The following is a 26621-nucleotide window of genomic DNA, read 5'->3' as shown; positions in this document are numbered from 1 at the left end:
TGTTTGTGTCCAACCTGGTCCTGGTCACTCCAGGCTCCTTTTTTTGCCTGCATCTTCACTGAACTCTTGCTCAGGAGAGTTTACAGTCATTGTTTCCAGATGAAAACTTTGTTTACTTTGGTAGATTCTCCTCTTAGAGCGCCTGCTTCTGTCCACAGCATGTGGGTGAGTAATTCCCAGTGGATCATCCATGAGCACACCTCAGAGACAGCTGAAGAGAATCCCAAAGGCAACTGAGGCAAATCCCACTTTTTGTGTCCTGTTTGGCTGTGGTGTGGTGCTGATGGGGTTATTTTGTTATTTTGCTTAGATCACTCTCCTGATGGGCCCCTCACCAACGGGGATGGCAGAGAACCCCGGGCAGGAGTCAAGAGGAAGCTGCTGAGCGCCTCAGAGGAGGATGAGCCCCTGGAGGAGGCAGAGGAGGAGGAGGAGGAAAAGAAGAGAGAATTAAAGGAAAAGTCTGGTTTGTCTTCATCAGAAAGTGGGGAATCAGGATCCAGCTCCAGCTCTGACAGCAGAAGTGGCTCTGATTCTGACTCAGAATCAACCTCCAGGACAGACCAGGATTACATCGACGGCGACCACGACTACAGCAAAGTTGTGCAATCCAAAAAACCCAAACGCAAAATCAAACGGAAACTCACCGGGGGCAAACGGAATTGGCAGGGCCGAGGCACGGGGAGGAGGGGCAGATGGGGCAGGTGGGGCAGGTGGAGCAGAGGGGGCCGAGGGGGCAGAGGTGGAAGAGGCTGCGGCAGAGGAAGAGGCGGCGGCCGGGGAGGAAGGAGAGGCCGAGGAGGCCGAGGGGCCTCGCGAGGAGCCACCAGAGCCAAGCGCGCCCGGCTCGCCGACGACGAGTTTGAAAACCTCTTTGGGGGACAGTTTGGGGAGAATGTGTTTGGAGGGAGGTTCAGCCGACCCCCTCGGATCAAAACCAGGAACGAGGGCAGGAGAACTGTCCTGTACAACGACGACTCCGACAATGACAATTTTGTGCACACCGAGGATCCTTTGAACCTTGGTACTTCCAGGTCAGGCAGGGTGCGGAAAATGACAGAAAAAGCCAGGGTCAGCCATCTCATGGGATGGAATTATTGACAGATGGAAAACTTTGGAACAATTTTAAAAGAACTTCAATGGCCTTCTACTGCAGGGATTTTACCAGAAATTCTACCAAGCAAGTTGTGCGGGGACTCCACTCACGTTTTCACAGTGGTGCTTTTCCATCCTGTCAGTTTGTGTTTGTTTTAAAGCTTCAGATCTCCACACTTCATTGGTCAAAACAAGCCTTAGTCATTAGGCCTTAAATTACAGAAATTCTTCCCCACACACTACGAATTCATCACATTGCAGAGGCTTCCAGCTTCTCAGTAAGAACATGACATTTTCGAGTCACGCTTATGACTTCTCTCCCTCGTTTTGTTTTTGTATTATAGAAACAGCACCTTCTTACAGAGTTTTTATGTGGTTTCTGCCATAAATCCTTAGACACAGTAATAATTATAACTTTTGCACAATACACCAATCCTAAAGGCAGCTATAAAATGTTTACAGTTTCTATATTGTAAGAAGGATCTGGATTATTTTAATCTTCCCAGGCCAAACGTTGATGGAAATGTGCTGAACTGAAGTATGTCCATACTACAGTTTTAGGGGTCCTGATGTGCTTTCTATTGGTTCTTTATCCGTGTAAAAACAGTGACAAAGGGTTGGTGCCTTGTAAATATGTAGCAAACCTTTGATGTGGTGTGTCCTATGTGTGCATTAACTTTATTAAAAAGAGAATACTTGAGAAGTATGAATATCTAGACAAAAGGTGCCAAATGCAAAAGTTACTTGCATCTATTTTCTTTTTGTCCTCTCATATTTTTATAGTATTAATCGAGATTGTGCAGCTAAAGGGGTGACTTCAACATTTGAAAGGTTCCTCCTCTTCAAAGCATGATTTTTAATAGTAGCTCAGCTACCTCTTATTTACAACTACTGGAAAGTGAAAAGAAAATAGATGCTGTTATTCAGAGCATGGTGAAGAAGAGGCGAGAAGGAGCGTAGAGGGGTGGAAGTTGTGAGTGGCTGTATCTTCCTTGTGTTGCCACCATGAAAACAAATGCAGAGGTGTTTGGGGCAGGTGGGGATTTGCTGTGCAGAGGGGCTGCTTGGCCCCACTGCCCCGTGCTCCATGGCAATGTGGTTTGGGCCCCTCGGAGGTGCTGAGGGAGCTGTTCCCCCCCCCAGACTGACTCTTGTGTCTCAAGCTTCCAGAAGAGAATTCCTGTTGCACTGTGCTCTTGTTGTCCTGGGAAATGCTGACTTGAACCCCTGTGGCAGTGGTAGTGCAGTTGGTGAGGAGATCCCTGCTCTGGCTCCTCGGGGACCTCGGCGGTGCCGTGGGCTGAGCTGCAGGTGAGCAGCCTCTTCCTTCCTTCCTGGGCTCTCCTGGAGTGGATGTGGGATTCCAGTTTGCTCCCCTTGTCTGACAGTTCAGAGCCAGGTTACAGAGAGGACAAGTCAGAACAGACTACAAAGTTCCAGTGGAGTTTTTCAAGGTTTTTTAAGGTTTTTTTTTTTAAGCTTTCATCCAATATCCCGAAGTTCTTCTGTGCACAGCTTGGTCAATAATTCTGGAAAACCTCAGGCAGCAAAGAGTGACCCATGTATATTCTCAGATGCAGAAGGAATTTAATTTTTGACTTTCTATGTTAAGCACTAGCTATTTTATCTCGCTTTCCAAAAAAAAAAGAATCCTAGTTAGATGCAAAAATGACTTGAAAATAAAAAAAGCAGAGGTTTAGTTTTGTGATGGAGGAGAGTATATCCTAAATTGCTCATTAATATGAGTTTATGGTACAGTACAAAACCCACACTTTTAATTTTGTAAGGAATGTTTGGAATCAGCTATAATCCATTGCTAGACTTGATTTGGTTTTTGATGGGGGGGGTGGGGAAAAAACCAAGTGCAGAGGCTCTCCTAGTTCTGTGTTGGGCTTTAAAGTAGAAACACCTGTCCTATCATCTCTCTCATATATCTGTATATATACACGCATTTATATTTATAAATGTATTATTTGTTTGACTGATTGGTCCTTTTACATATGGTAACCAGGAATAGCATGTATGCATCAATCCATAGTTGGAATCATATCCCTTAGATCAGTCCTGTGAGCTAATGTAAACACTATGGGTTCTATCCTAAAGCCTGAAAAGCTTGAAATGCAAAAGAAATGCTTTTTTCCTCTATTTCTGACTGGCCGAAAATCCAGTTATTCCTTATTTATTTTGTGTAGGGGTCGGGGAGAGAGAAACCACAGGGATTCCAGAGAAATCATTTTATAAGTTGGTGTATTTTAGCAGCAATTAGAGTAAGATTAAATATGTTTTTAACTGTATCTTTTCTCTGTACTGTGAAGATACCAGTGAAGCATCACTTTGCTGTGGCGTAAGTATTACTGTGTCCCATGACTATGAGCTAGAGCAGGGGGTGCTGGGACAGCAGAATTTAGTGTAAAAATTGAAAAAAAAAGCTTCTTTCTTTTGTGCATGAGAACCTTTTATAAGCATGACAAATAACTTGGGTTTAGAGCTGTTCTTTTTGTTTGGATTTGTGTCTGGATTCTTTCTCTGAGTTGGGCAGTTGATTTCTCATAGTTCTGTGGAATAATTATACTTTTGTAGGAACTTGGATGCTCTCAAATCCCAAATCCTATCAGGAGCCGCTTGTGGGTGTGGTAAACTGAGGATGAGCCCACCAGGTGCAGCAGAAGCAGGATTTAAAGTGATTTAAACCAACCAAAAGCTGAGCTCTGGGCAGGCTGCAGAGTCAGGAATGTCTTTCCTTGAACTCTACACAAAAACCTCCAGGCTCTGCCTAAGGAATGGGATTTCAGGTCTGATTGTCAATGGGGTTCCTGGGGGTGAGCAGGCAGGCCAGGAGCTCCTCAGTTCCTGCAGATGTTTGGGCATTGGTGGCTCTGTTCCCTTGAGATGTCCCACTGGCAGATCCAATCCTGACTGCTGGGACACCTTGGGAAAGGCCCCAGGCCCCACACTCCATCCATCCTGCAGAGACAGGGCTGAAATCCTGGGTGTCTTTGCTCTCAGCTTCTCCCAGCCCCAGTCCCCTGTCCCTGCAGCTCCCCTTTCTCTCCAGACCAGGGCATGGGTGGCAGAGCTTGTTTGGCTGTAGCGAGGTGCTGTTGTCTTGGATATGAGGGAAAATATTTTCATGGGAAGAGTGGTCAGGCAGTGGAAGAGGCTGCCCAGGGAGGTGGCAGAGTCACCATCCAAGAACTGAGCACATGTGGCCCTTGGTGGTTCAGTGGCCATGATGGGATGTGATTGAAGGTTGGACTTGATGATCTTGGAGCCTTTTCCAACCTTAATAATTCCATCATTCAGCCCAAACTTCACCTGCTTTTTATTTTCTCCATCACCATTTATTTTCCTCTTTGCCATGCCCCACCTCTGTCCTGTAGTTTCGTTTTATAGGCTATTTATTTATTCTCTTGGAAACTTTGGGTATCATGATGAATTTTATTTTGGCTGCCAGGCTGTTAGGTTTAATCCAAACCTTTCTGTTGGTGCTTGAACTCGGATGAATTTGGGCAGTTTTTATCCCTCCTCCCTCTTTCCATCACTCCTTTCTCCATCAGCCAAGCAGAGGCCACCCCCTAATCCCAACCACCCCCACCCTGCAGACACAAAAACTAAAAAGAACTGGGGAGAAATAATTATTGGAGGATTTTTGGCTGCTTCAAATTCTGCATCCTGTTTGCATTGTTTCATTTTCCTGGAATGTTTTCCTCAATGTCCATCTCAGCTGCTCCTCCTGTGGGGAAGCAGAAGGGCTGAGTAGTTCAGAGAGCAAGGAAAGGAGCTGGCACCAGGGGTGTGGCAGAGAGTTTTTAATTCATTTTAAAAATTAAAATATTTGGAGGCTCTCTTGACTCCCAAAAACAAGATGACCCTTGCAAAGCATTTGGATCTATCGGGAATGTCCCTGTGCTCCAAATAACAGAATATTAATGTAAAAAAAAAATTTTTAAATCATTAATTTTTGATAAAAACTTGATTCATTCCGTCTTTGAGTGGTGAACACCAAGGAAAAGTAAACAGCTGTAGGTTTGAGGATGTTGTGTCCTGATATCTGGAGTGTCCTGTCATGAATTCCATGGGTTAAAAACGTCTTTATGTGTTTACATTTTATCTTTTTATTTAAAAAACATCCTGCAGAGTTTTATAAAATACTGATGATTTCCTGAAGGAGCAGTTAACCCTCCAAGGCTGACTCTATATTTAATAGGTAGGGAGCTGTTGTTGTGTTCTTACAATGTGTATTATAGCAAATCCCTGCGCATGAGCGACAGAGGCTTTTCAACTCTTCAATATATCCAAGGTTTACACATGGTAAAAAAACTCCTTTATGTATAGTAAGTAACAGCCTGCAAAATTTAGTCTAAAAACTCGTCCTTTTTTAGTCTTAGAAATGCAAAGACCTGTTGGAAGCTTGTATATTTTTACTACGTCGCGTTCGGCCCACAGCGAACTCACACAACTGTGCTATGAATCCCTGAAAAATTTAAATTTCCAGTGGGAATTGCTGTCACAGCCTTAACTCTAGTGTTCTAAAAATGGTGCTGAAATACATTTTTGTGTGTGGATGTGGGTACCTGATCCGAGTCTGTGAGACTTCCAAGGCAAACCAAGCACTTGGAGTTACTACTCCTGGTAGTAACTGCAGCCACGCTGGGGAGCTGGCAAATGTGTAAATAGTTGGGAAATAATTCCACCAGTGGGAAATCAGGAGCAGTTCCTGGGTTTGGGGGTTTTCACTGGCAAGCACTGCAGATCTTCCTGGGTTTGGGTCTGTGAGGAGCTGTTTGGGGGGAGAGAGGGGAAATCCTGCCAGAATATTCGCAGGTAACATCCAAATCTGCAGTTTCTCTTCCTAAAATTCTTCCTCAGAGAGTGGTGGCTGCTCGGGTGTGTTCAGAACTCAGTGTCTGAGGATTATTTTTCTGTAGAAATATTAATTCAGGCTCTTCATTCCTCCATGAGTCATTAGAGCAGATTTCATGTAGAAATACCACTTGATGTCAGAGCAAAATTCACATGATTTAGGCTCTCCAGGTCGTGTTCTGGATTTAAAATACTCCAAAAAAATGCACAAAACTATTAGAATTATGTCTACTTTCTATATTATTTTTTTTTCAGGTGATATTTATGCCCATATCTTCACATCCGCTATCTCAGGTCCCTTTAATGAATACTTCAGGGATTTTGATGCCACATGTTGGCAGACCAAATGTAATATTTATATGCAATGAGCTGTTAGTTTTTTGTATTGTACAAATGTAAATTTGTAAAGATTTTTTTCTAGAGTTTTTTTGAAGTCACTGATGTAATCTAGGATGTTTCATTTTCCAGCTGTGGGATTGTCTTAATAAAAAAAAAATAAAAAGAGAAACTCTTACTTTGGTTTTGCATTGCTTCCTGAGTAGTTGACACATTAGAAGATAAAAAATAAAAAGGTAGGTAGAATGGAGGTTTTAAGGTAAAAAAAAAATTGCTTTCTGATGCAACTGGCTAATTTTATAGTTTTAATTGGAAGTTTTATTAACTGGATATAGAAACTTTATTTATAAATGGATTGAGAAGCTTATATAGTCTTGAGCAGGATGGAATGGAGACCCTCACCCCCATCACCATCCAGTCTGGCTCCAGAATCCCATTTTTCTGGGAAAAAAGGGTAGAAGCAGCTAATGATTTCTTGGAAAAAGAAGGGGAATATGCCTGAAAGTGCTGTGAAATTACTAAAAATGCCATGAAAGGAGCAGGGGAGGAGGAGGAGGCTCTGGGCAAGGTCCCTCAGCCCCTGTGGGACACGGGTGGGTTCAGGTGGTGACAGCTCCAGGGAAAGGTTGTTCCTGTTGTTACCTAAGGGATATTTCATGGGAAACAAGGAATTACTCCTCTGCTCTTGCCCTTGATAAACAGCAGTGATAAGATTGTTTAAACAGGGATTTTGGGGGTGCATGGGGCTGGGTTTGTGCAGAACTGCTGGGGAGGCTCCGTGCTCAGCCAGGGGCAGGTGCTGACAATAAATACATGGAATAAATGTTCTCAGCAGGAATTTCTTCCTGGAAAGGGTGGCCAGGCATTGGAAGGAGCTGCCCAGGGAGGTTTGGAGTCCTCACCCCTGGAGGTGTCCAAAGAAGGATGGAGGTGGCACTCAGTGCTCTGGGCTGTGACAAGGTGGGCATTGGGTACAGGTTGGACTCGGGGGTCTGGGAGGCCTTTCCCAGCATTAATGATTCTGGGATTCTGTCATTCTAATTTGACTTTTCCCCTCATTAATCTGCTGACTTATTTGACATTTCACTTTATTGTGCTGATTCCAGTGGCATTTCCTCTCTGATGGGAATGAATATCTCCATTTTAACACAACACTCATCCTCCAAACCCCAGGGACAAAAGGGCCTTTTTTTCTATTTTCTTTTTTTAAATTTTTTTTTATTGATGGTTACAGAGAACAAAATTAAACTTGTTTTGCAGAGATTCTGGAGCCCCTCTTTATGTACATCCATCAGATGGCAATGGAGGGAAGGAATTCTACTCCCTTCAGAGCTGCTTGACCTTTGCTAAACCTCCCTTGGCTGTCCCTCTGTCGATATTATTGATTTGATATTATATTGATATTATATCATAGTTGTTGTATACTTTATATCATCATGTTAAGGTCATATGGAATAATGCACATTATAAAATACATTATATAAAATACCAGAGTGACAGAGAACAGCAATTTTCCCCATGCACTTTGGAAACGCATTTTGTAGAAGCACCTTTTAAAAGGTATTTTTTATAGATGTCTTAGAATTCAGCTGTGATTTTTATTCATTTCAGCAGCGAGTGGACTCAGCACTGCCTTGCAGTGATGTTGGGACAGCTGGGTCATACCAAACCTCATTTCCAGCTTGGAAACCCCAGGAGCATCTTTTTGAATTCACCCTCACCACCGGAGCCTTCCCGAGCTGCAGAGCAGGGAAAGGCCAAGCTCTGCCTCCATCCCTGTTCAGTTCCCAACAGGAACGGCGTGACCCGAGCTCCAGGAGTGTTGGACAGCGCCTCGGGCCAGGGTGGGATTTTCGAGGATGCTGCTGTGCAGGGCCAGGAGCTGGATGGGATTTCGGGGGATGCTGCTGTGCAGGGCCAGGAGCTGGGTGGGATTTCGGGGGATGCTGCTGTGCAGGGCCAGGAGCTGGGTGGGATTTCGGGGGATGCTGCTGTGCAGGGCCAGGCGCTGGGCTCCGTGATCCCTGCAGGTCCCTGCCAGCCCGGCAGAGTCACTGACTCCGTGTCATTTGCCCTTCATTTGGTACATCCAGGAGCTGGGTTTGGTACATTGTGAGGCCGCGGCAGTTTGGAGCGGGCCGGAGGCGTTTGGAAGGCCGGGGGTACCGGGTGGGTCACCCCCTCCGTGCCCCGTCTGTCGGGACTCCTGGGTGTCCTTGTTCCTGGGTGAATGAAAGCGTCTTTGTGCCGAGCCTCGGTGGATCAGGTGAGGAGCCGCAGCCCGGCCCGTGACGCAGGTGCGGGCGGTGCTGGCAGCGCTCCCGGCCCGGGCCTTTCCCCCGCTCTGCCCGGGACGAGCCCTTCCCTCCACCGGCCGTGCCTGGCCGGGGCTGACGCAGGACCTGCCCTCCTCCATCAATATTTGCTCTGGGGCCAGCCGGGAAGGCTCGCAGCACTCCCGCAGCCTCACACGTCCCCGCAGACGGTGCCGGAGCCCCGCGCAGCATGAGGGACCGGCTGGCGGAGCTGCAGCAGCGAGTGGCGGCCGAGGGGGACCCGCACGACGACTCCCTGAGCTTCGACAACCCCGCGTTCGTCGGGGACGACGCCAGCCCCGTGGGCCGGGCGCTGCGGGAGGCGGCCGAGCTGTGGCGGGCGCTGGAGCGGCTGGAGCAGCTCTCGGAGAGCATCGACAGGACGCAGCAGGCGGTGCTGTGCTGCACCTCGGAGGAGAGCATCGCCCGCGAGAAGAGCGGCCTCGGAGCGGCCCGCGCCGCCTTCGCCCGCCAGGCCGCGGCCCTGCAGCCCCGGCTGGGAGCGCCGCCGGCGGCCCCGGTCGGGGGCTCGGGGCGAGCGGGGCCCCGCGTCCGCCAGACCCAGCTGTGGCTGCTGCTGCGCCGCTACGGCGCCGTCCTCGCCCGCCACTACGCCCGGGAGAGCCGCTACCGGCACCGGCTGAAGGAGCAGATCCAGAGGCTGGCGGAGCTGGCGGGCATCAACCTGGGCGCCCAGGACGTGGATCTGCTGGCCGAGAGCCCGCAGGGGCCTCGCATCGTCGGCCGCGACCTGGAGGAGCTCAAGGCCAAGCATCACCTGGGCCTGGCCCAGGCGCGGCAGCGGCAGCTGATGGAGCTGGAGGCGCAGCTGCTGGAGCTGCGCGGGCTGTTCGTGCAGCTGGAGGGGCTGCTGGCCCAGCAGCACGGCGCTGCCGACAGCGTGGAGCAGCACGTCCTGCGCACCCTGGACTACGCGGCCCAGACGGGCGGCGGGGTGAAGAGAGCCGCCAAATACCAGCGGCCGTCGCGGCGCTCGGCCCTGCTGAGGGCGGCCCTCGGGCTCTGCTCCTGCTGCCCCTGCCTGCCCTGCCCCGGCCGGGGCCTGCGCTGAGCCGGGGCTGCGGGGGCATGGCAGCAGCGCTCCGGGATTCACCCGTGCCGGGCGAGAAACGGTGTCTGGTGGGAGGGAGAATGGCCTGTGCTCCTGGAACAGCGGAGACACCTTGTATGATGGTGCAAGGACCGTGTGTACCTTGTAAAACGGTGTAAGGGCCATGCACGCCTTCCTTGATGGCACAGAGACCGTGCACGACTTGCTCAGGGATGCAGGGTCCATGCATAGCTCACATGGCAGCATGGGGATCACACACACCATTCCTGATGGCACAGGGACCGTGTACGCCATTCCTGATGGCACAGGGACCGTGCACACCACTCCTGATGGCACAGAGACTGTGCACACCCTTCCTGGTGGCACAGGGACCTGTTGCACCTTGCACAGAGATGGAATAACCATTCACACCTCACCTGGAAGCACGAGGACCAGGAACCTCTTGCACGGTGGCGCAAGGACTGCCAGCACCTTTTCTGATGGCACAGGGACCCCACACACCTTGTGTGGAGCACGGGGACCAGGCACACCTTGTGCATTTCTGTAGGGACAATGCACACCTTATATAATAATGTAAAGATCATGCACACCTTGCTCGATGGCACAGGGACCTCGCAGATCTTGATGGCATCATTGGGACCATGCACCTCCAATTGCAGCACCCAGCCAAGAAAAGCACTTTTAACACTCCAAAACCAGACTTCAGAATTGTCACATTTCTTGGTTTTGTTACTGTTTCAAGGAGAGAGGGCAAAAACCTGTTGAAGTTTTTGGCAGGTCTGTGGTTCCATGTGACAGGACCCAATGGCTTGGTGCCACCAAGGAGCAGCATGAAGGCTCCTCCACCACATCCCAATCCTGATTCTCCCCACTTCCTCCAATTTCTACTACCTGGGGGTTATTTGTTGCATTCATATGGCCTTTTGGTTCTTGCTGCTTGGTCAGGCAGTGGGTCAGCTTTGGGCTGGGTGTTCCTCATGGCTCATCCCATGCTCTGACACCAGGAGAGGATTTGCACAATTGTTCTGGGAATCTGCAGGCTTTTACTTCAACCTGCACCTTTCCAAATCAGCCAACATCCCACACATGCTGGAAATGCTGGAAACTTAGAGTGGCCCTTTTTTCTGGTCCCTGTATCACCACCTGAATTTCCCAAAACCGCTCAAATTAAAGCCTTGGGGTGATTAAGTTTTTTGGGAGCCTTTGTGGAAGGTCCCACTGTGTCCTGACAGCTCATCCCACTGCTCTCAGCCACCCTTACATTTATTTTCATCTTCTGATCTGAGCTTTAATAAAACAATTTCTCAATAACCTCTTGAGTTTGGAGAGTTATTTCTTTGCAGAAGGGAGCCCAAAGCTAAGGAAGAGCAGAAATTGAGTAACTTCTCAGTGTGTTGATTGAGTTAAATTCTTATAAAACTTAATTTTCAGGCTGATAAATTTGTATTTTCTGTTGACCTGGAAGACCCCCACATCAGGAATGTCCATCCCTATGAGAGCTCTGGGAGCAAAGCTGTGTGGTTCTGCTCCTGCCCTCTTCCTCCTTCTTTATTTTCACTTGTGAGGTCTAAATCAATATTCCTTTTTCATTCAAATTTTGATGAATGGAAGTTCACGTTTATTTAATTTTCATTAAAACAACAAACAAACCCGCAACTCCCAGACCATTGGAAACACCCCTTGCATCCCACATCCAGCCCCACATTTACTGTGTGGCTGCAACAGCCACCTCCTGGGAAGCACTGAAGTTATTTACAGCCTCCCAGGATACAAAGAGAAGGGAAATAAACCTGCTGAGCTTGGGAGGTGGCAAATCCAAGCTCAATAAAACATATTTAACCTCCTTTCATGCCCCACTGTCAGAGCTCCGTGCAAACACCCTCCCTGGAGCCCTCTGGGTGGCTGGGCAGCGTCTGGCCCGACTGGTTTTGCTGCTCAGGAGATCATTATCATTTATCATTATCAAACTCAGGGCAAGGCTGGGTCAGGAGCAGTGCCTTCAGCCAGGACATGTTCCCTGAGGATTCCATGGAGCACAGCTCCCCTGGAGCCCAGCACAAAGGGGATGGTCCTGTGCTCGTGGGGCTTCAGCAGCCAGAGATCTCCTGAGGGTGGGATCAGCAGGGAAATAACCCTGATTGTGTTCAGGGATCCATGAGGAGTTAAAGGAGGAGGAAAAGAGGAGAAACTTCATCCCTTGGAGTGGATCTTCCCACCAGTGACTTCAGTGGTTAATGAGACTTTTTTGTATTTTTGAATTATTTTTTTTCCTGCTGCCTGGTGGCCTTTCTTTAAATACTGGCCTCAGACAGGATCTAATTATTGCAGAACAAAATAATTAATGATATTTTAATGTGGGCATTAACACCCAACAGGATGGGGAAGATTCCTTTCTCTTCTGCCTCTGGGACTCACCTGGAACACATTTAGGAATATTCCTGCAGATGGTGACACCAAGGTGCAGAACCTGCTGGAACAATTCCAAGAGTATACATGAGAGAGCTGTTTTAATTATGTCACAAATGAGCATCAAAAATGTAAGAAGTTCACATTTAAAGGGAAAAATAAAAGAAAGCCAAAGTTAAAAATTCAAGGCCCTTAGCCCACCAAGTCCAATCCAACCCAGCCTTGGACACTTCCCAGGGATGGGGCAACCACAGCTTCTCTGGAAAAGGGCTTTGTTTTAATGATTTTGTCAATCCATGTGCACTACAACCTCTCCATGGAGTCTTTGATAACCTTTCACTCAGAATAAAGAGCTTTTCAGGCTGGATTAACACTGAGAAACAAAAGAATTGACTGTTCAAGCCCAGCAAATGGGTCAAGCTGAACTTTGCAGTATCAAATACACCTTAAGGAGAGTTTTCCCTCCTGTTTGTAGTGGCACAGAGCCATTTGTGATGAGGAGCTGTTTTACAGCTCGAATGTTCTGTCTGGCTTGCAGGAGTCTGTCTCCAAGACAGATCCTGTGGCACTTGGTTTTATGGGAGAAGGAGGTGGCCTCTCTGTCCTCCAGGAAAGGCCCAGCATTTTTTATTCTTCACAAAATTACAGTGGCTGAGTGACATAATTTCCCTCATGCTCCTCAACAATGAATCCTATTTCCCAAATATTAGCACAGCAATAAACCTGAGACCTGTAGAAAGCTTTGGAGCCATCAGCCAACAACAAACAGACTGATGGTGACTTCCAGATGGAATCGTAGGCAGAAAGCACCAAACAGGAGCACCAATGTCATAAATCACAATTGCTAACTGGCATCATTATTTGGGCCACAAAGATCAGTTTTTACTTATCTTTAATTTTAACAGAGATGTGAATCAAACATGAAGTGGGAAAACTGGAAGAGTTGTTTCAAGAGCAGTTTTCAAGAGCAATCCTCTCCCTGCTGTCTGGGTCACACGGTAAAAACATTTGCTCCTTTGTGTCCCCAAGTCATATCCTTCCGAGGGTGGATATTTCTGCACTTAATTCTGATGTTATGCAAATGGGAAGAGAAATAATGGTGTCAGTGCTTCGCTGAGGTGAGGGTACAAAGGCTTTCCATGCCTTTCCACACTAGGATGGCATAACTGCAATAAAACTCTGTTTTACTCACTGCTTTACACTCAGCTCAACTCTAAACCAGTTCCTTTTTAAATCATTTACTCATTTTCTTTTTAGATGGAGCCTGACAGCTTCAGAATAACTGAAGTGGAGAATATTAGGAAGAGAGGAGCAGGGAAGATAAACAATCTTGAGAGCAGCTACAAACGCAGCTCGTTCAGTGCTGTAACGGGAACATTCAGGCACTTTTTCCAAAAGAAGCAATTAGGCACTTTTTAAATAGCTGCAAAACCTCCTTGTGTTCACTGCCATGAGGAATGGATGAGGTTTATTCACCACAACAAAAAGGATTTTATTGAAAACAGGGAACAGATAGAAGACCTGAAACCCAAACTTTTGTTGGAAGTTAGTGGCTGTACACTCTGAGTGGAGCAGGGAGCTGGGTTGGTTAAGGTGGGCAGCAGATATCCATAGGCTTCATACAGGAATTTTAAGTTTCCTTGGTTCCTGCCCCAGCATCCTCAGAGCTGAAATGTTTCCTGGTTTACTATTTCAATACAGAATTCCAGGATGGTTTGGGTTGGAAGGGACCTTAAATTTGGTGGATATTTGGGAAACTGAAGTGCAGGTTGGATTTAACTTGGGACCTGCAACACCTCCTCTAAATTTGCTCCATATTCTTGCATTTTAACCATGCCTTGTCAACGTTCAGAAATGTAAATAGGGACTGGAGCAGATGTGCCTCAGTCTAGGATAGAAAATCAGTATTTTGTCCTTTTGTCTCTGAGCTGTTGAGGAAGTTCTGGGAGAGGATTGTGGACGTGACCCAGCAGATCTGCTCTGCCATAGAACACAGGCCCTCTCTCTTGTGCTGCCTCAGAATAGAGTTTAAAAGAAATCATTCTTATTTCCATACTGAGTCATTGCTGGCACTTTGTTGAGCGACTGAATTTCGTTTCAGCTGGTGGTGAATTGGGGACAGGTGCAGAGGATCAGCGTTTTGTTCTCCTGGCAGATGCAAGGAGGGGGGAGAGCAGCGTGGTTCTCCTCCATAAAGCAGCCACAGAATAATGGTAAATTAAGACTAAAGCATTTTTGATGAATAAAGGCAGAAGCACAAAGTTTCAGAAGAAAATGTGATCCGCAAAAAAACCGAAGTTTCCAATCTTGCAAAATAGAAATTTGTTATGAAGCCGGATATTTATCATTTGTTTTAGTGGCTTTGAAACATCTCATGGACTAATTTAGGTTGGAAATAACTCAGCTGGAGGAGCAGAAGGTGGGTGAAGTCACCCAGCCCAGCACACACTGGTCCCAGGTTGGTGGGAGGCGTTACAACAGGTACAGACCTCAGAGCCTGACCTGGACCCAGCCACCACAGGCATTTCTCACCAAATTCATTGCAATCTGTTTTTCACACTTATATAACTCATAAAAGTGGTTTTGGGTGATTTGGGCCTGTTGTTTTACTATTTAAATGGTTATTTCTCAGTGAGAAAGGGCTACAATAAAAGTCTTCAGCAAAGCTCTGTCTTGAGAAAAGTGATGTAAGTGAAATATTTGGTTAACTGATTAAATGTGGGTTTTAGACACTGGAAAAGCTACAGCCAGATACTTTTCACTGTTGGACAGTGAACCCTCCTGGCTTTGGGGGCAGCCAGTTCTGGGGCAGGCCGATGTACAAACACAGGATTTGGAGTGAAAGAAAACCCGAGTGTTGATTTCAGCAGAGCTCCATCCACCCCAGGGTCCACATCCTGCATCCATTTATCCTTCCAGGGATAAACTCTGAGCTGTAATTCCACCTCAGTTTGGCAATTTCATAATTTTTCATCGTTTTCCTCCGTTTCAGGTTTTTTCCCAGCCAGCGACCGCCGTGTCCCAGAGAGCACAAGCAGCCCCAGAGATGCTGCTCAGGCTCCTCCAGCCCATCTGCCACCCGAGTCCAGGGATTTGTGCCTCCAGCGGGGAGGGCACAAGGAATTATTTCTGTGTGGGCTCACACGGGAGCAGCCCCGGCAGATGGATCCCTGCGGAAAGCTCGGAATCCTCATCAGACACGCACCGGGGATGCTGCAGGAGGGCGATGCTGCAGCCAAGCCTCTCCCGGCTCCCTGTGCCCATGGCCCCGTGCCCGTGGGCTCTCCTGCCAGGGGGAAAGACCTGGCCAGGCTGAGGATGCGTTTTGGAGGAGGAAAAGCGGCAGGGATGGGAAGGAAGGGTGGATGGTTTGCAGGGATGCTGCGGGCTCTGCCAGCAGGGAATGAAGAGCTGAGATCCCGCTCTGGAACTCGGCTGCCCCATCCATCCCCGTCCCACCCAGCAGTGTCCAGGGAGCTGCAGCCATCCCTGTGCCAATTAACGCCCTGTGCCAATTAACACCCTGGCCGTGGGTAATTAATTAATGGGTGCATCCTGGCTGTGCGTCTGCCCATGGTTCCAGAGCGGAGCCTTCAGCTCAGCTCAGCTCGGCTCGGCTCGGCTCGGCTCGGCTCCTTCCACAGCCCCCAGCCCAATTAAAGGGCTTGATGTGTGCTAATGGCTGCACTAATTAAGTGTTGCAGTTTATCATTAAATAATGAGGCTCATTAGCATGTGCTGTGCAGCGAGGCGCTCGTGGCTCTGCCCAGGAAACCCGGGAGTTCCCTGCTCCAAAACTGCAAGATCCATTTTTCCCCCCCCCGCCCCAGCATCTTAAAGCATTCTGACTTGTTTAGCCAAAAGAATTTTAAACGGGGAACATTTGAACAGGCTGTGGAGGGAAACATCCATCTGCTCGCTGGTTTGGGTCGCTATTGATCCCTCCAGTGTTCCAGAGGCTCGGGGAAAATCGGATATCGAGCACGTTCCCAAAGGGAACATTTTTGCATGTGTACAAAGCTGAATTGATTGCAAGAGTGCAGCCCGCACTGTGAGAAATTTCAGCTGGTTGTTTTGCTGGTGCACCATAGTACAATGTTTTTGTGTCATTTCTGCTCCATAATTCTCAAATTTCCTAAACTAAGCAGAATATTAAAGAGCAGAGTTTTAAAGACTGATATCCACTGAAATATTCACAATATAAAATCTTAACACATCCCCAACACTAATTTAAACCATTCCAGCCATTGGGTAAAAATAAAAAATGGGAAAAAAAACCCCAAACACACAGCAGGGCTGAAAATCCAACTTGTTTTCACTACTCAGTTGCAGATAACCCTGGTGGATCAGAGAGTCCTTTTAAATCCTCATTTTATACAATTTTATTATCAGACGGGCCAGCTGGGATCATTGTGGCTGAAGATTACCAACATTTCCATTACCATCACTTTATAGCTTGGCCATAAACATCCCTCAGAACTGGGATAGTCCAAGGCTTTGCTTAGAAAGAAATTTTACCTTCAAAACTTTGAGTGACTTAAGAACCATTAAGGAAGGCAAAAGGAGAATAAAAAGGTTAATTTTCCTCATGGTAGATATTTTTTCCAGCCTTCATAACACAGAAGTCTGGTTGTAATGGATACTGCTCCTTCCTATTTGCTTGTTTTCTTGAAAAAAGCTTTGTATCAGGAGCAAAACAGGGCAAAAATGGGATTTTTTTTTGGTGGTAGGTTTGTTTCTGGGATGGGGTTTGTGTTTGTGCTCCTGCAGAAGGGCAGAGTTGGGATTTACCCTGGCTGTGATGTTTTCCCCTCTCCATTAACAATGGGAAAAAAGCTGGGATATAGCGCTGTGAAACTGCACTGAGAGAGGGAAAACTGGGAGCGATGAGAACTGGAGCAAATGCCCTTTTGCTGGATACAATGGGATAATTTTATTCATAAAATGGCAAATAATTCCCGTGCTGGAAAGCATTTTGCTTTTTCCTAGCAGGGAAACAATGGGCACAATTCATGCAGGCACCAAGGAAAACACGTTTGAAGGCAGAGAGAGCTCCAGAGCTCCGTGTGAGTAAATGCTCCTGTGATTCCAGAGCTCCGTGTGAGTAAATGCTCCTGTGATTCCAGAGCTCCAGAGCTCCGTGTGAGTGTAGTAAATGCTCCTTTAACTCCAGAGCTCCAGAGCTCCATGTGAGTGTGGTAAATTCTCCTTTAACTCCAGAGCTCCGTGTGAATGTGGTAAATTCTCCTTTAATTCCAGAGCTCTGTGTGAGTGTGGTAAATTCTCCTGTGATTCCAGAGCTCCAGAGCTCCGTGTGAGTGTGGTAAATTCTCCTTTAACTCCAGAACTCCGTGTGAGTGTGGTAAATGCTCCTTTAATTCCAGGGCTCCAGAGCTCCGTGTGAGTGTGGTAAATGCTCCTCTAATTCCTGAGCTCCGTGTGAGTGTGGTAAATTCTCCTCTAATTCCACATCTCCCTGTGAGTGTGGTAAATTCTCCTGTGATTCCAGAGCTCTGTGTGAGTGTGGTAAATGCTCCTTTAACTCCAGAGCTCCATGTGAGTGTGGTAAATGCTCCTCTAATTCCACATCCAGCCCCAGAGCTCCCTCAGGGATCATTCCACACATGATGCCATGCCCTGGATCAATAGGTTAAAGCTTCCTCATCACTGTGTATCACTGGGTCAAATAAAGGTTATTTTTAGCTCCAAACCACCTCTGTGTTGTGGTATCCGAGAGGGGGGAGCTCCCTGGGACCTGTTGGGTTGGAAATTCTTTCCTGTTGGAGTGTTATCCGTGTTATCCCCATGTGAGCATCAGACAAGGGGTTTGACCCTGATCTATTTATTTCCCTTTAGGGGAGCCCATTAAAGGAGATTAGAGGCCAACTCAAAGTGCACAAATCATTCCTCTGACTACTGAGAGCCAGGAAAATAAGAGAAAAGAATTTTACTCATCCCTTACCAAGCAATTCCAGGTCCCGAAGTGATCTATGTCAGGCAAATATTCAGGAAATATTAATCCACATTAAGACATGGACAATGCCAGGATGCCCAGGAAAATCTCATCTCCTGGGACCTCACCAGGAAAACAAAAAAATTGAAATTAAAATTAAAATTAAAATTAAAATTAAAATTAAAATTAAAATTAAAATTAAAATTAAAATTAAAATTAAAATTAAAATTAAAGAGTGTTATTGCTGGCAGGGAAGGAGATAAGGTGTTAAATAAGCCTGATCAGGGATGCAGGGCTGTGGCACATCCAGGGATTCACATCTGTAAGAGCTCAGATGGGACATGAGATTTGTGGGAATCAGCGGCATGACACCCCTGAATCTACAATAAAATACAATATTTCATAAATTAAAATATCTTCTAGCCAGCATTGCTCACAGCCACCATGTCCCACCTGAAATTTATCCTTCTGAGCAGATTTTTGGGAATAAGAGTTGAGGTGCATGATTACATTGATTTCTTATTTAAAATAGACTTTCCTGGGGTTTTGTCTCCATGTGAGTGCGTGGGTTTTATTCTTTCATTAAATAAAAACCTAATGAAAATAAGGATCTGAAAAGTTGGAGGGCAGGAATGACTCCACTGCCTCTGGAGAGAGGCCATTAGCTCTGTCTGAGCTGTTTTATTACTGAGAGCTGCAAAACCACTCCTTTGCCTGCAAAAACAGCTGCATTTTAGTTTGGTAGCATTTGGGGGAGGACTGTGATTAACTGAGAGGTCGATTTTCTACATTTTCTGCACAATTTCAAATTCAAATGATATCCAAATTAAATTCAAACCTGAAAAAGGCTCTTTTTGCTTACACAGAAGCAGCCTGAATCACCCACATGCAGGAGCTCTCCTCTTAATGTGTTTTTCCCAAGATTTGGCAAAAAAAAAAACAGATTTCTAAAGGGTTTTCCTTTATCTACACATGACGTTCCTGCATCCTGGTAAAGGATGCAGGAATCCTTAAACCTGCTCAGAGCCATTGGACTCCAAACACCTGAGTGTGAAAAATAATCATGCAGACCAAATGCAGGAGTCAGGATTATTCTGGCTGCGTTCTCCTGGGTGTCCAGAGGGCTCAGGGAATTCAGGAGGAAATTCCACAGGAGCTTTGGTGCCAGGATTTGCCCTGGCTGCCTCCACTGCTCCGGAGCTGCTTCACCATTTTATGGAGCCCATGGAATATTCGTGGGTTCATTATTTCCACCTCTGCTTCCCCCTGGAGCAGGCACAAAACTTCATTATTTTTTTTTTAATTTAACTCACTAGAAATACTGAAAATTGCTTTGAGCAGTTAATGTAGCTAAAATACAACAAGCAAGCTCTGCTGTGCGTAAAAGACAAAAAACTCCTGCTCTGGTCCGGTTTCTGTGTGCCCAGTAAAATAGTGGAATATGGAAAAACAGGCTTAAAACCCCCCCTTTCATTATGGAATAACAGGTTTAAGAAGCCTTGTTCTGAACCAAAACCTTAAAAACTGGCAGGGGAAATATTAAATTCTGCAGCAGGACTTTACTGCCTGGGTTTTATCTCTTTTCCAGCTCCAGGTTCCAGAAGAGTGGGCAGATCCCAGAATCATCCTGGTCCTGGAGAAGAGTGAGGTGGATCCAGGGGCTGACATCCTGCTGGTTCTGCTCCATTCATCACCATCAGCAGGGATGCTGCTCTGCCTGGCAGATTTTTGGATCCATAATTGCATCAAAAGTGGGAATTAAATGGAATATTTCGGGCTGGTGAAGCCACGGCCCTGGGTAGCTTGGAAGAGGAAAAAAGGACAGTGTTAACTGAGGAATTCCCAAATAGAGGGTCAGCAGAGATTCATGGAAAAGAGGAAGGGGAGGGAGGAGGCTGAGATTACAGAGCAGTAATGCTCTGAGCAATCCAAAAGTCAGGGATGCTGGGCTGGAAACCAGGAGTTGGTGGCACCAATTTTTCCATAGGGAGAGGGACAGGACTGCCCAGTGACAGCACAGCCCTGGCTGGATCACATTTCAGAGCAGGGAAAACTGTGCAGATGGAAGGAAAGACATGGCTTATGGAGGTAGTTTGTGAATAATTACATTTATGTGTTTTTAAAATGTCCCATCCCAGCAGAACCAGGCACGAGACTGCAGCCTCAGCCCTCCAAGGTGGGAGCAGCCCCTTGGAGCTGAAATGGGGACAGAAGTGCCACTCCTGGGACTTAAACAGCAAATTCCCAGCTTTGGAAAGCCTTGGGAAAGCCTTGGGGCAGGCTGGCTGCTCCCACCCCAGGCTGGAGCTCCTCCTGCTCCAACCCATCTGTGCTGATTTCATCACCATAGACTTCAAATGAGTTGGATTTCTCCTGAATCAATCCCCAATTAATTACCTCAGCTGAACATTGTACAAAGGACCAATTTTTATCTCTTTCCCTGCCCATGTGACTGATTCACTGGTAATGGAAATCTTTGCCTTCAGGCAGAGGAACGATGGCAGCCGGGTCTTCTGCTGCCCATAAAAGCCAGAAAAACTCAGAGATATTGCTCTCCTTTTCCCATTTTCCATTTTTTATAGACATCTGCATCCAATCAATCGTAACAAATGTCTTCTCTAAGCTCCTTGTATATTTTTTAAAGGTCTGACTGGTGCAGCTCCTGAAGGAAGCAATGGGAATATGGCTGTAAATGGGCAATTAGTGGGAAGCAACACTCATTTATGATTTTTTAATAATTTCTATGAAATGTTACGAGTCATTTTACTGAAACCTGCTTATTTGTCTTGCACTGACCTCACTAGAAACACTCATCTTGCTAAATTGACCAGCAAGCCACAGTTATTGGAGTCATTTAAACCAGGAAATATCAAGTGACTTATAAAATGCAGAAGGTGGAGCAGAGGATTCACATTTGTAGAATCTCCTCTTTCTGCCACTGGTTAAACCCAGCCAATTCAATGGCAGCAGATCATGAGTCACAAGCCTGTAGGAAACAGAAAATCCATCCAAAGTCTGGAATATTTGTGGTGTAAGGAGGAACAGCACCAGGATTCAGCCACTGGAGAGGGAAGGTTGAGGACCCTCCAAGGGTCTCCATCCTGCAGGACTTTGTCCATCAAGTGAAAGGATCTCACCTGTAGGATGGAGAATCTTTGTCTGCCCTGTTTTTCCTGGCAGTTGTGCCCTGCAGTGAATTTTATCAATTGATGAATGGATTTCCCTGGAGAGCAAACCCTTCTCCCCACGCTGGGACAGGCCCAGGAGATGGGCTGGGTTTGATGGCACAGGAGCAGGTTTGGGTTTGCTCTTTCCTCCTCCCTCAGCTCTTCCCAGTTCTCCTTTCTCCTCCTGACTCATAAATAATGGAGCTGTACAGAACAGCCAGAATCTACCCAGATCTTCTTACAAAAGGAGGTATTCTCCACTGGAAAAACCAGTGTAATTGCAGTTCCATTTTATTATTTGATCTCTCTGTTGTTTATAGTGTAAATAAGGAAGACTGGGATTTGGGAGCTGCCTCCCAAAAACCTCTATTAAAAAGGAAGTTGGGTTATTTTGCTTGGCTGCTATAAATACTTCATGAAAATGTCTACTCTGTCAAAGAGAATGTGAATTTGCTGAGTGTTGAAAGGAGCTGCAGAAATGCACATTAAAGATTCACAACCCAGCCCAGGCTTCATTCAGGAGAGGCTTTCTCATGATTTTTTCAGTTGATGGGATCCTTCACAGACATGAGAATATTTGTATCTTCCTTTGACTAAAAAGCTGCTTTAAAGCACAGCTTGATGGTCTTATTCAAACAGAGACAACATTCAAAGCTGGCAATTAAGGACTCAGGGTTTTGGCCAAGGCATCACATTCCCACTGCTGAAATATTCAGTGCTCAGTGCTGGCTCTGGGTTTGTCTCACTTGGTGAGGAGCAAGCTCTGGATCTGAGCTCTGCAGGTCACCTCAGGTGCCTCGTGACAGGGCCATGCTGAGCTCCTCCATGTCCCCCTCATTGAATCCAAAATTAAATAGCCCACAAACCACAGAATCACGGGATTTTTGTGTTATTTTCCACCCTGTTGGTTGTGGGGATATGTGGGGTGAATCAGCCAAGTGGTCCATGAGATTTTAAGTTGTATTCCAGCTCTTTTGGTTGGACAGGGCTTGGAGCAGCCTGGGGTAGTGGAAGGTGTCTCTGCCCATGGCAGGGAATGGAATGAGATGAGCTTTGAGGTTCCTTCCAACCCAAACCATGCTGGGACTATGTGATTCTCTCCTGAATGTTCCCAAGTGATTATTTTTGTTTTCAGTTGCCAATCCCAGCGAGTCCTGCACATGTAACACAACACCTGCACATCCTAATTAAATCCTGAATTCTATTTGTTCATTGAGTACTTGTCCGTGGCTATATCTGATTCAAACCTGCCAACTGTTTTTCCCTAACAAACCATGATTTATTTGAGTAGATCCTGCAATTCATTTCTCAGGGCAGTGCCTCTCCCTGCAGTCATTTGGGCTGTTCTGTGTCTTACTGTGCTTCCATTCTTTTTGAAAGAAAATGAAATCTCCCACATGAATTAGCATAATTTCTTGTGAGAGTGACTGTGCTAAAGCCATTGACTAAAGCAGTTTGCAAACCAGCATATTTTTCCAGGGAGATGAGTTCCTTCTGGGCAGATATGCAAATGGAGTCTTCTTTTTATTCAAATATCTGAGGAATTATTTGTGGGGAATTAGTTTGTGATTGTTCCTGAATCAGTATAAAAAGCACTTGGACACTGCCTGCATACTAAGAGTAGTTATAAATAACACTTAATAACTCAACTCAGCAAAGGTCACAAGGGATAAATGGTGCTCCTGGATTCAGGCAAACATAATTCATTAAGGATTAACATCTGTCTGGTAATAGAAAAACATAATGGAGCTATTGGCCTTCACTAATTTCCCTAAGATCAACATCCTTTAGGGTTTGGGGATGTTTTATCTTTTTTCTGTGCAATACAGATCCAAGGAGATATTGATTGGGATGCTCTAAGGCCAAGCCCTGGGTGTTTGTGGAGCATCAGGGGTTGAGAGGTGATAAAGAACAAACCCTCAGCTCTGGCACTGCTAAAATTGGCAGCCTGAGGTGGTCCAGGATCCAGAAAAGGAAGGTGACCTGTTCCTAGGGTATTTCTGGGCTGAAACCACCTCAACAGGAGCTTTCACCCTTCCCCAGAAAGCTCAGGGTAAGCAAAAGCAGCCCAGAAATGGGGAGAGCTCCCAAAGAGTGCGGAACCAACCAGGAGCAAACCAGGAGTGGAATTAGTAGTAGAAGTAGTTCCCAAAGAGTGTGGAACCAACCAGAAGCAAACCAGGAGTAGAACTGGAGTGGTGCTCCTGCCCTGACAGGAGATCCAGGAGCTCTGGGAGGACAGGAGAGGGCTCGGGATGAGGGGAGCTGCTGCCAGGGTGACCCAGGTGAAGTGGGATCAAACCTGCCACCAAAGGGAAATGTTCTCCAGGGGTCCCACACTTCACAGCTCATGAAGTGAAATGTGAGAGTATAAAAATATTTCCCATAATCACCACACTTTACCCTTGGCCACCTGCACCCTGCAGCAAGAGTGATCCAGGGAAATCCTGCCAGCAAGATCCATCTCCTCTCACTCCATCCAGCCCACGAGGACTTCCCTGGGCAGCAGCACTCCTGCTTTCCTCTGCCACCAACTCCCCCATGCCTGGAAGTTTTCATCTGACCAGCAAGAAAAAGCAGATTTCTTGTTGAATTGACAACATCCCATTAAAATTCAGCTGGAGCTGTCTCCTGCTTTGGTGGCAGCACATCCCTTTGGGCATCTGCCTTGTAGGTCAGACATCCTGAGGTACCACTGAAGAACCAGAACTTTATTACTACAGAGGAGAAGAGATAAAAGGGAGAGAAAGATAATAATTACAGGCTGAGCAGAGGAGAAAAATGTTATTAGTGGCTCCAACGACCTGTCTGCCCCGGGCATTGGAAGTCCACCAAAATAAACAATTGGTCTGGGAGATGTGAGTAAATAGATAATGCAAAATTTATGTTCTTTGGGTCTCTTTGTATTTAATGAATGCAGTGACTCCACAAACAGGTTGTGTCAGACACGGTGTCCAGCAGAACGCGCCAGCTGAGCCGCTCTGACAAAAACCAGGTCACAAAGGGTGACCCACTCCAAACTGCAAAGACACCTCCCCATGCACCACCAGGACACGTGGAGAGACCTGACATTGCAGCAGAAAGTTCTGCAGTTGTTTGGAAGGTGAATTGTGCTTTCCTGCTGAAATGGAGAGGATCAGTATGGCAGGACAATGAGTTGTGGAGCCTCAGTCCTGCTGGGACCATGTGTGGTCAGTCACTGTCCCTCGGTCCTGCTGGGACCATGTGTGGAGGGAGGTCACTGTGGAGGGAGGTAAGTTTGTGTGAGGGCACAGCTCAGAGGAGACCCAGCTCAGGTTTGCTCCATCCATGGGAATTTTAGTCCAGCCCCAGGATTAGGCTTCTAATCTTTGTATTTAAGCTACAAAGTGAAAGATGTGCCCAGCCATGGTTTGGAACAGGATGATTTTGGGGTCCCTTCCATCCCAAACCGTTCTGTGATTCTACAAAAATAATGAAAACCTCGAATCCCTGATCATCAGGCAAAAAAATCCCAAGTCTTTTTTTAGCGCAGATTTCCCTGCTTGTTTTATTTGACCACTTCTCCTCAGGTGTGGCAGAATCCCTCAGGCAGCCGCCAGCCCATCCGCAGCCGGGCTGTGCCAGCATCCCGCCCGGTCACCATGGCAGCGGGATGCGCAGGACAGCGAGCAGCGCAAACCCTCCGGAACCCTCCGGAGCCGAACGGCAATCTCAGCAATCGCCAGCCCAGACTCCGGGCGTCCCCAGGGACGGGCTGAGGGCCCGGGGTGACGCAGGCTCTGATGTCACCCGGCGGTGGCCCCGGTGCCGCCGAGGGAACGGCAATGGAGCGGGCAGGGCCGGCTCTGCGGGAGGAGCCGAGCGCTCATGGATGTCACCAGCGCCCGAGGAGCCGCGCTCGGCACGGCAATGACGGGGGGGGACACGGACAGGAACAATTGTGGCATCGGAGGGGAAACAAAGGGAGCGGCTCCCGATAAACGCGGCTCATCTGCATGGCAGGGCTTCCTCCGAGCGTGGGGAATGGCCCCGGGTGGGATGAGAGGGACGCGGGGAGGTGCAGGCGATCTGTCACTGCGAGGATCAGTCCTGGGTGTTGCACTGTTGGTATTTGAGATGGTTTTTGCCTGGGAGATGGAGCAAAGCCGTGCTATTTCCCATGGTGGCTCCAGGTGTTCTACCTGGCACCTGCTCCAGTCATTCCATGGAATCCCAGGGTGGTTTGGGTGGGAAGGGACCTTATGGATCACCAGTTCCACCCCTGCCATGGCAGGGACACCTCCACCAGCCCAGACTGCTCCAGCCTGGCCTGGGACACTGCCAGGGATCAGGGGCAGCCACAGCTGCTCTGGGAAATCCATTCCTGGAAAATTTCTACTCTGTTCCATCCCCAACTCCACAGGGAAGAATTTTCTCCTAATATCCGATCTAAACCTGCTCTCCTTCAGCCCAAAAGGATTTTCAGATCACATCTGCCCAGGTGCATGAGGAACAACTCATTGACCACTGTGAGTGACACATAGGAATCCTCTCCACTGCTATTTCTCTTTAAAATTTAATTCAAGTCTCAGGTTTTCAGAGCAGAAAACTTTAATTGGAACAATGGTCACAAGCACAGGGTCTTTCTGCAGTGGTTTTGAGCATCAATAACAATTAATTTCCAAAGCTCATTATGTGGGTTATTTGTGTAATGAGCTCAGGCAGTGTTTGAGTCATTGCAGCTGCTCCAGGTGGGAGCAGCTGAATTTCAGGTGAGGGATGATCTGTGCAGAAAATCAGATTTTTCCTGACCCCAGAGAGGGGCCTGAGCCCTCAGCCAGGGGCTGCTGTGTCAGCACTGCACAGAAGATTCCAGGGAACATCACAGCAAAGGAGAAAGCAGCAAAGACCAGGAAAATCAGGGCAGCATTCACTTTTAGGGGAATCCCAAAGATGAGCAAAGGGCATTTGGGCCATGAGAGGGAATTTCTTGCCCAGCCTAGGCTGAAGAATTCCAGCTGCTCCTCCAGGATTAGCAGCATCTCTGTTTTTTAAGCAAGCTAAAAAGTGCAGGCTGCTCTCTGCCCACTTCATAATGCTCAGCTGGGAAATCCCAAGGACGTGGAGCAGAAATAATTGGATATAAAATGACAAAGTGGCATTATTATACATCATAGACTTTCTGCTGAATCAATACATGTCAGGAAGCATTCTGCTGCCCCCAGCTATCAGCAAAGAAAGTTCTCCATGGCATTCCCCCCAGTTTAGTGCTGCCTTTCCTTCTGCACCTGTGAGGGAGCCCATGCCTGGGACAGGGAGAGCAAGGAAGGAGCAGTTTGTTACAGAGACCCCTCAGAGGAAGGCAATAATCCCCTAATGGGATTTACCCAAACCAAATTTACCCTTCCTAACCATCCTATAAAATATTCACTCAGTTTCATGGAAAATCAAGA

At 47.2% G+C, this 26621-nt stretch overlaps 2 protein-coding genes across 2 annotated transcripts in view; both read left to right on the top strand.

Moving 5' to 3' along the window:
* BRWD3 (bromodomain and WD repeat domain containing 3) overlaps nt 1–6472 on the top strand; it is a 50058-nt gene extending 43586 nt beyond the window's left edge. The window contains exon 40 of the mRNA XM_063170798.1: nt 311–6472. Within this exon, the coding sequence (XP_063026868.1) occupies nt 311–1101 (791 nt within the window). The 3' untranslated portion in view covers nt 1102–6472. The remainder of the gene's footprint in view (nt 1–310) is intronic.
* A 2327-nt stretch (nt 6473–8799) lies between these two features.
* Nucleotides 8800–9681, top strand: LOC134425871 (syntaxin-1B-like). Its single transcript, XM_063170890.1, has one exon. The coding sequence runs from the start codon at nt 8800–8802 to the stop codon at nt 9679–9681; it is 882 nt and encodes a 293-aa protein (XP_063026960.1).
* The last annotated feature ends 16940 nt before the right edge of the window (nt 9682–26621 follow it).

This window comes from Melospiza melodia, chromosome 16 (assembly GCF_035770615.1).
Source record: "Melospiza melodia melodia isolate bMelMel2 chromosome 16, bMelMel2.pri, whole genome shotgun sequence".
Classification (NCBI taxonomy): Eukaryota; Metazoa; Chordata; class Aves; order Passeriformes; family Passerellidae; genus Melospiza; species Melospiza melodia.
This window is presented reverse-complemented; position numbering and strand designations above follow the sequence as displayed.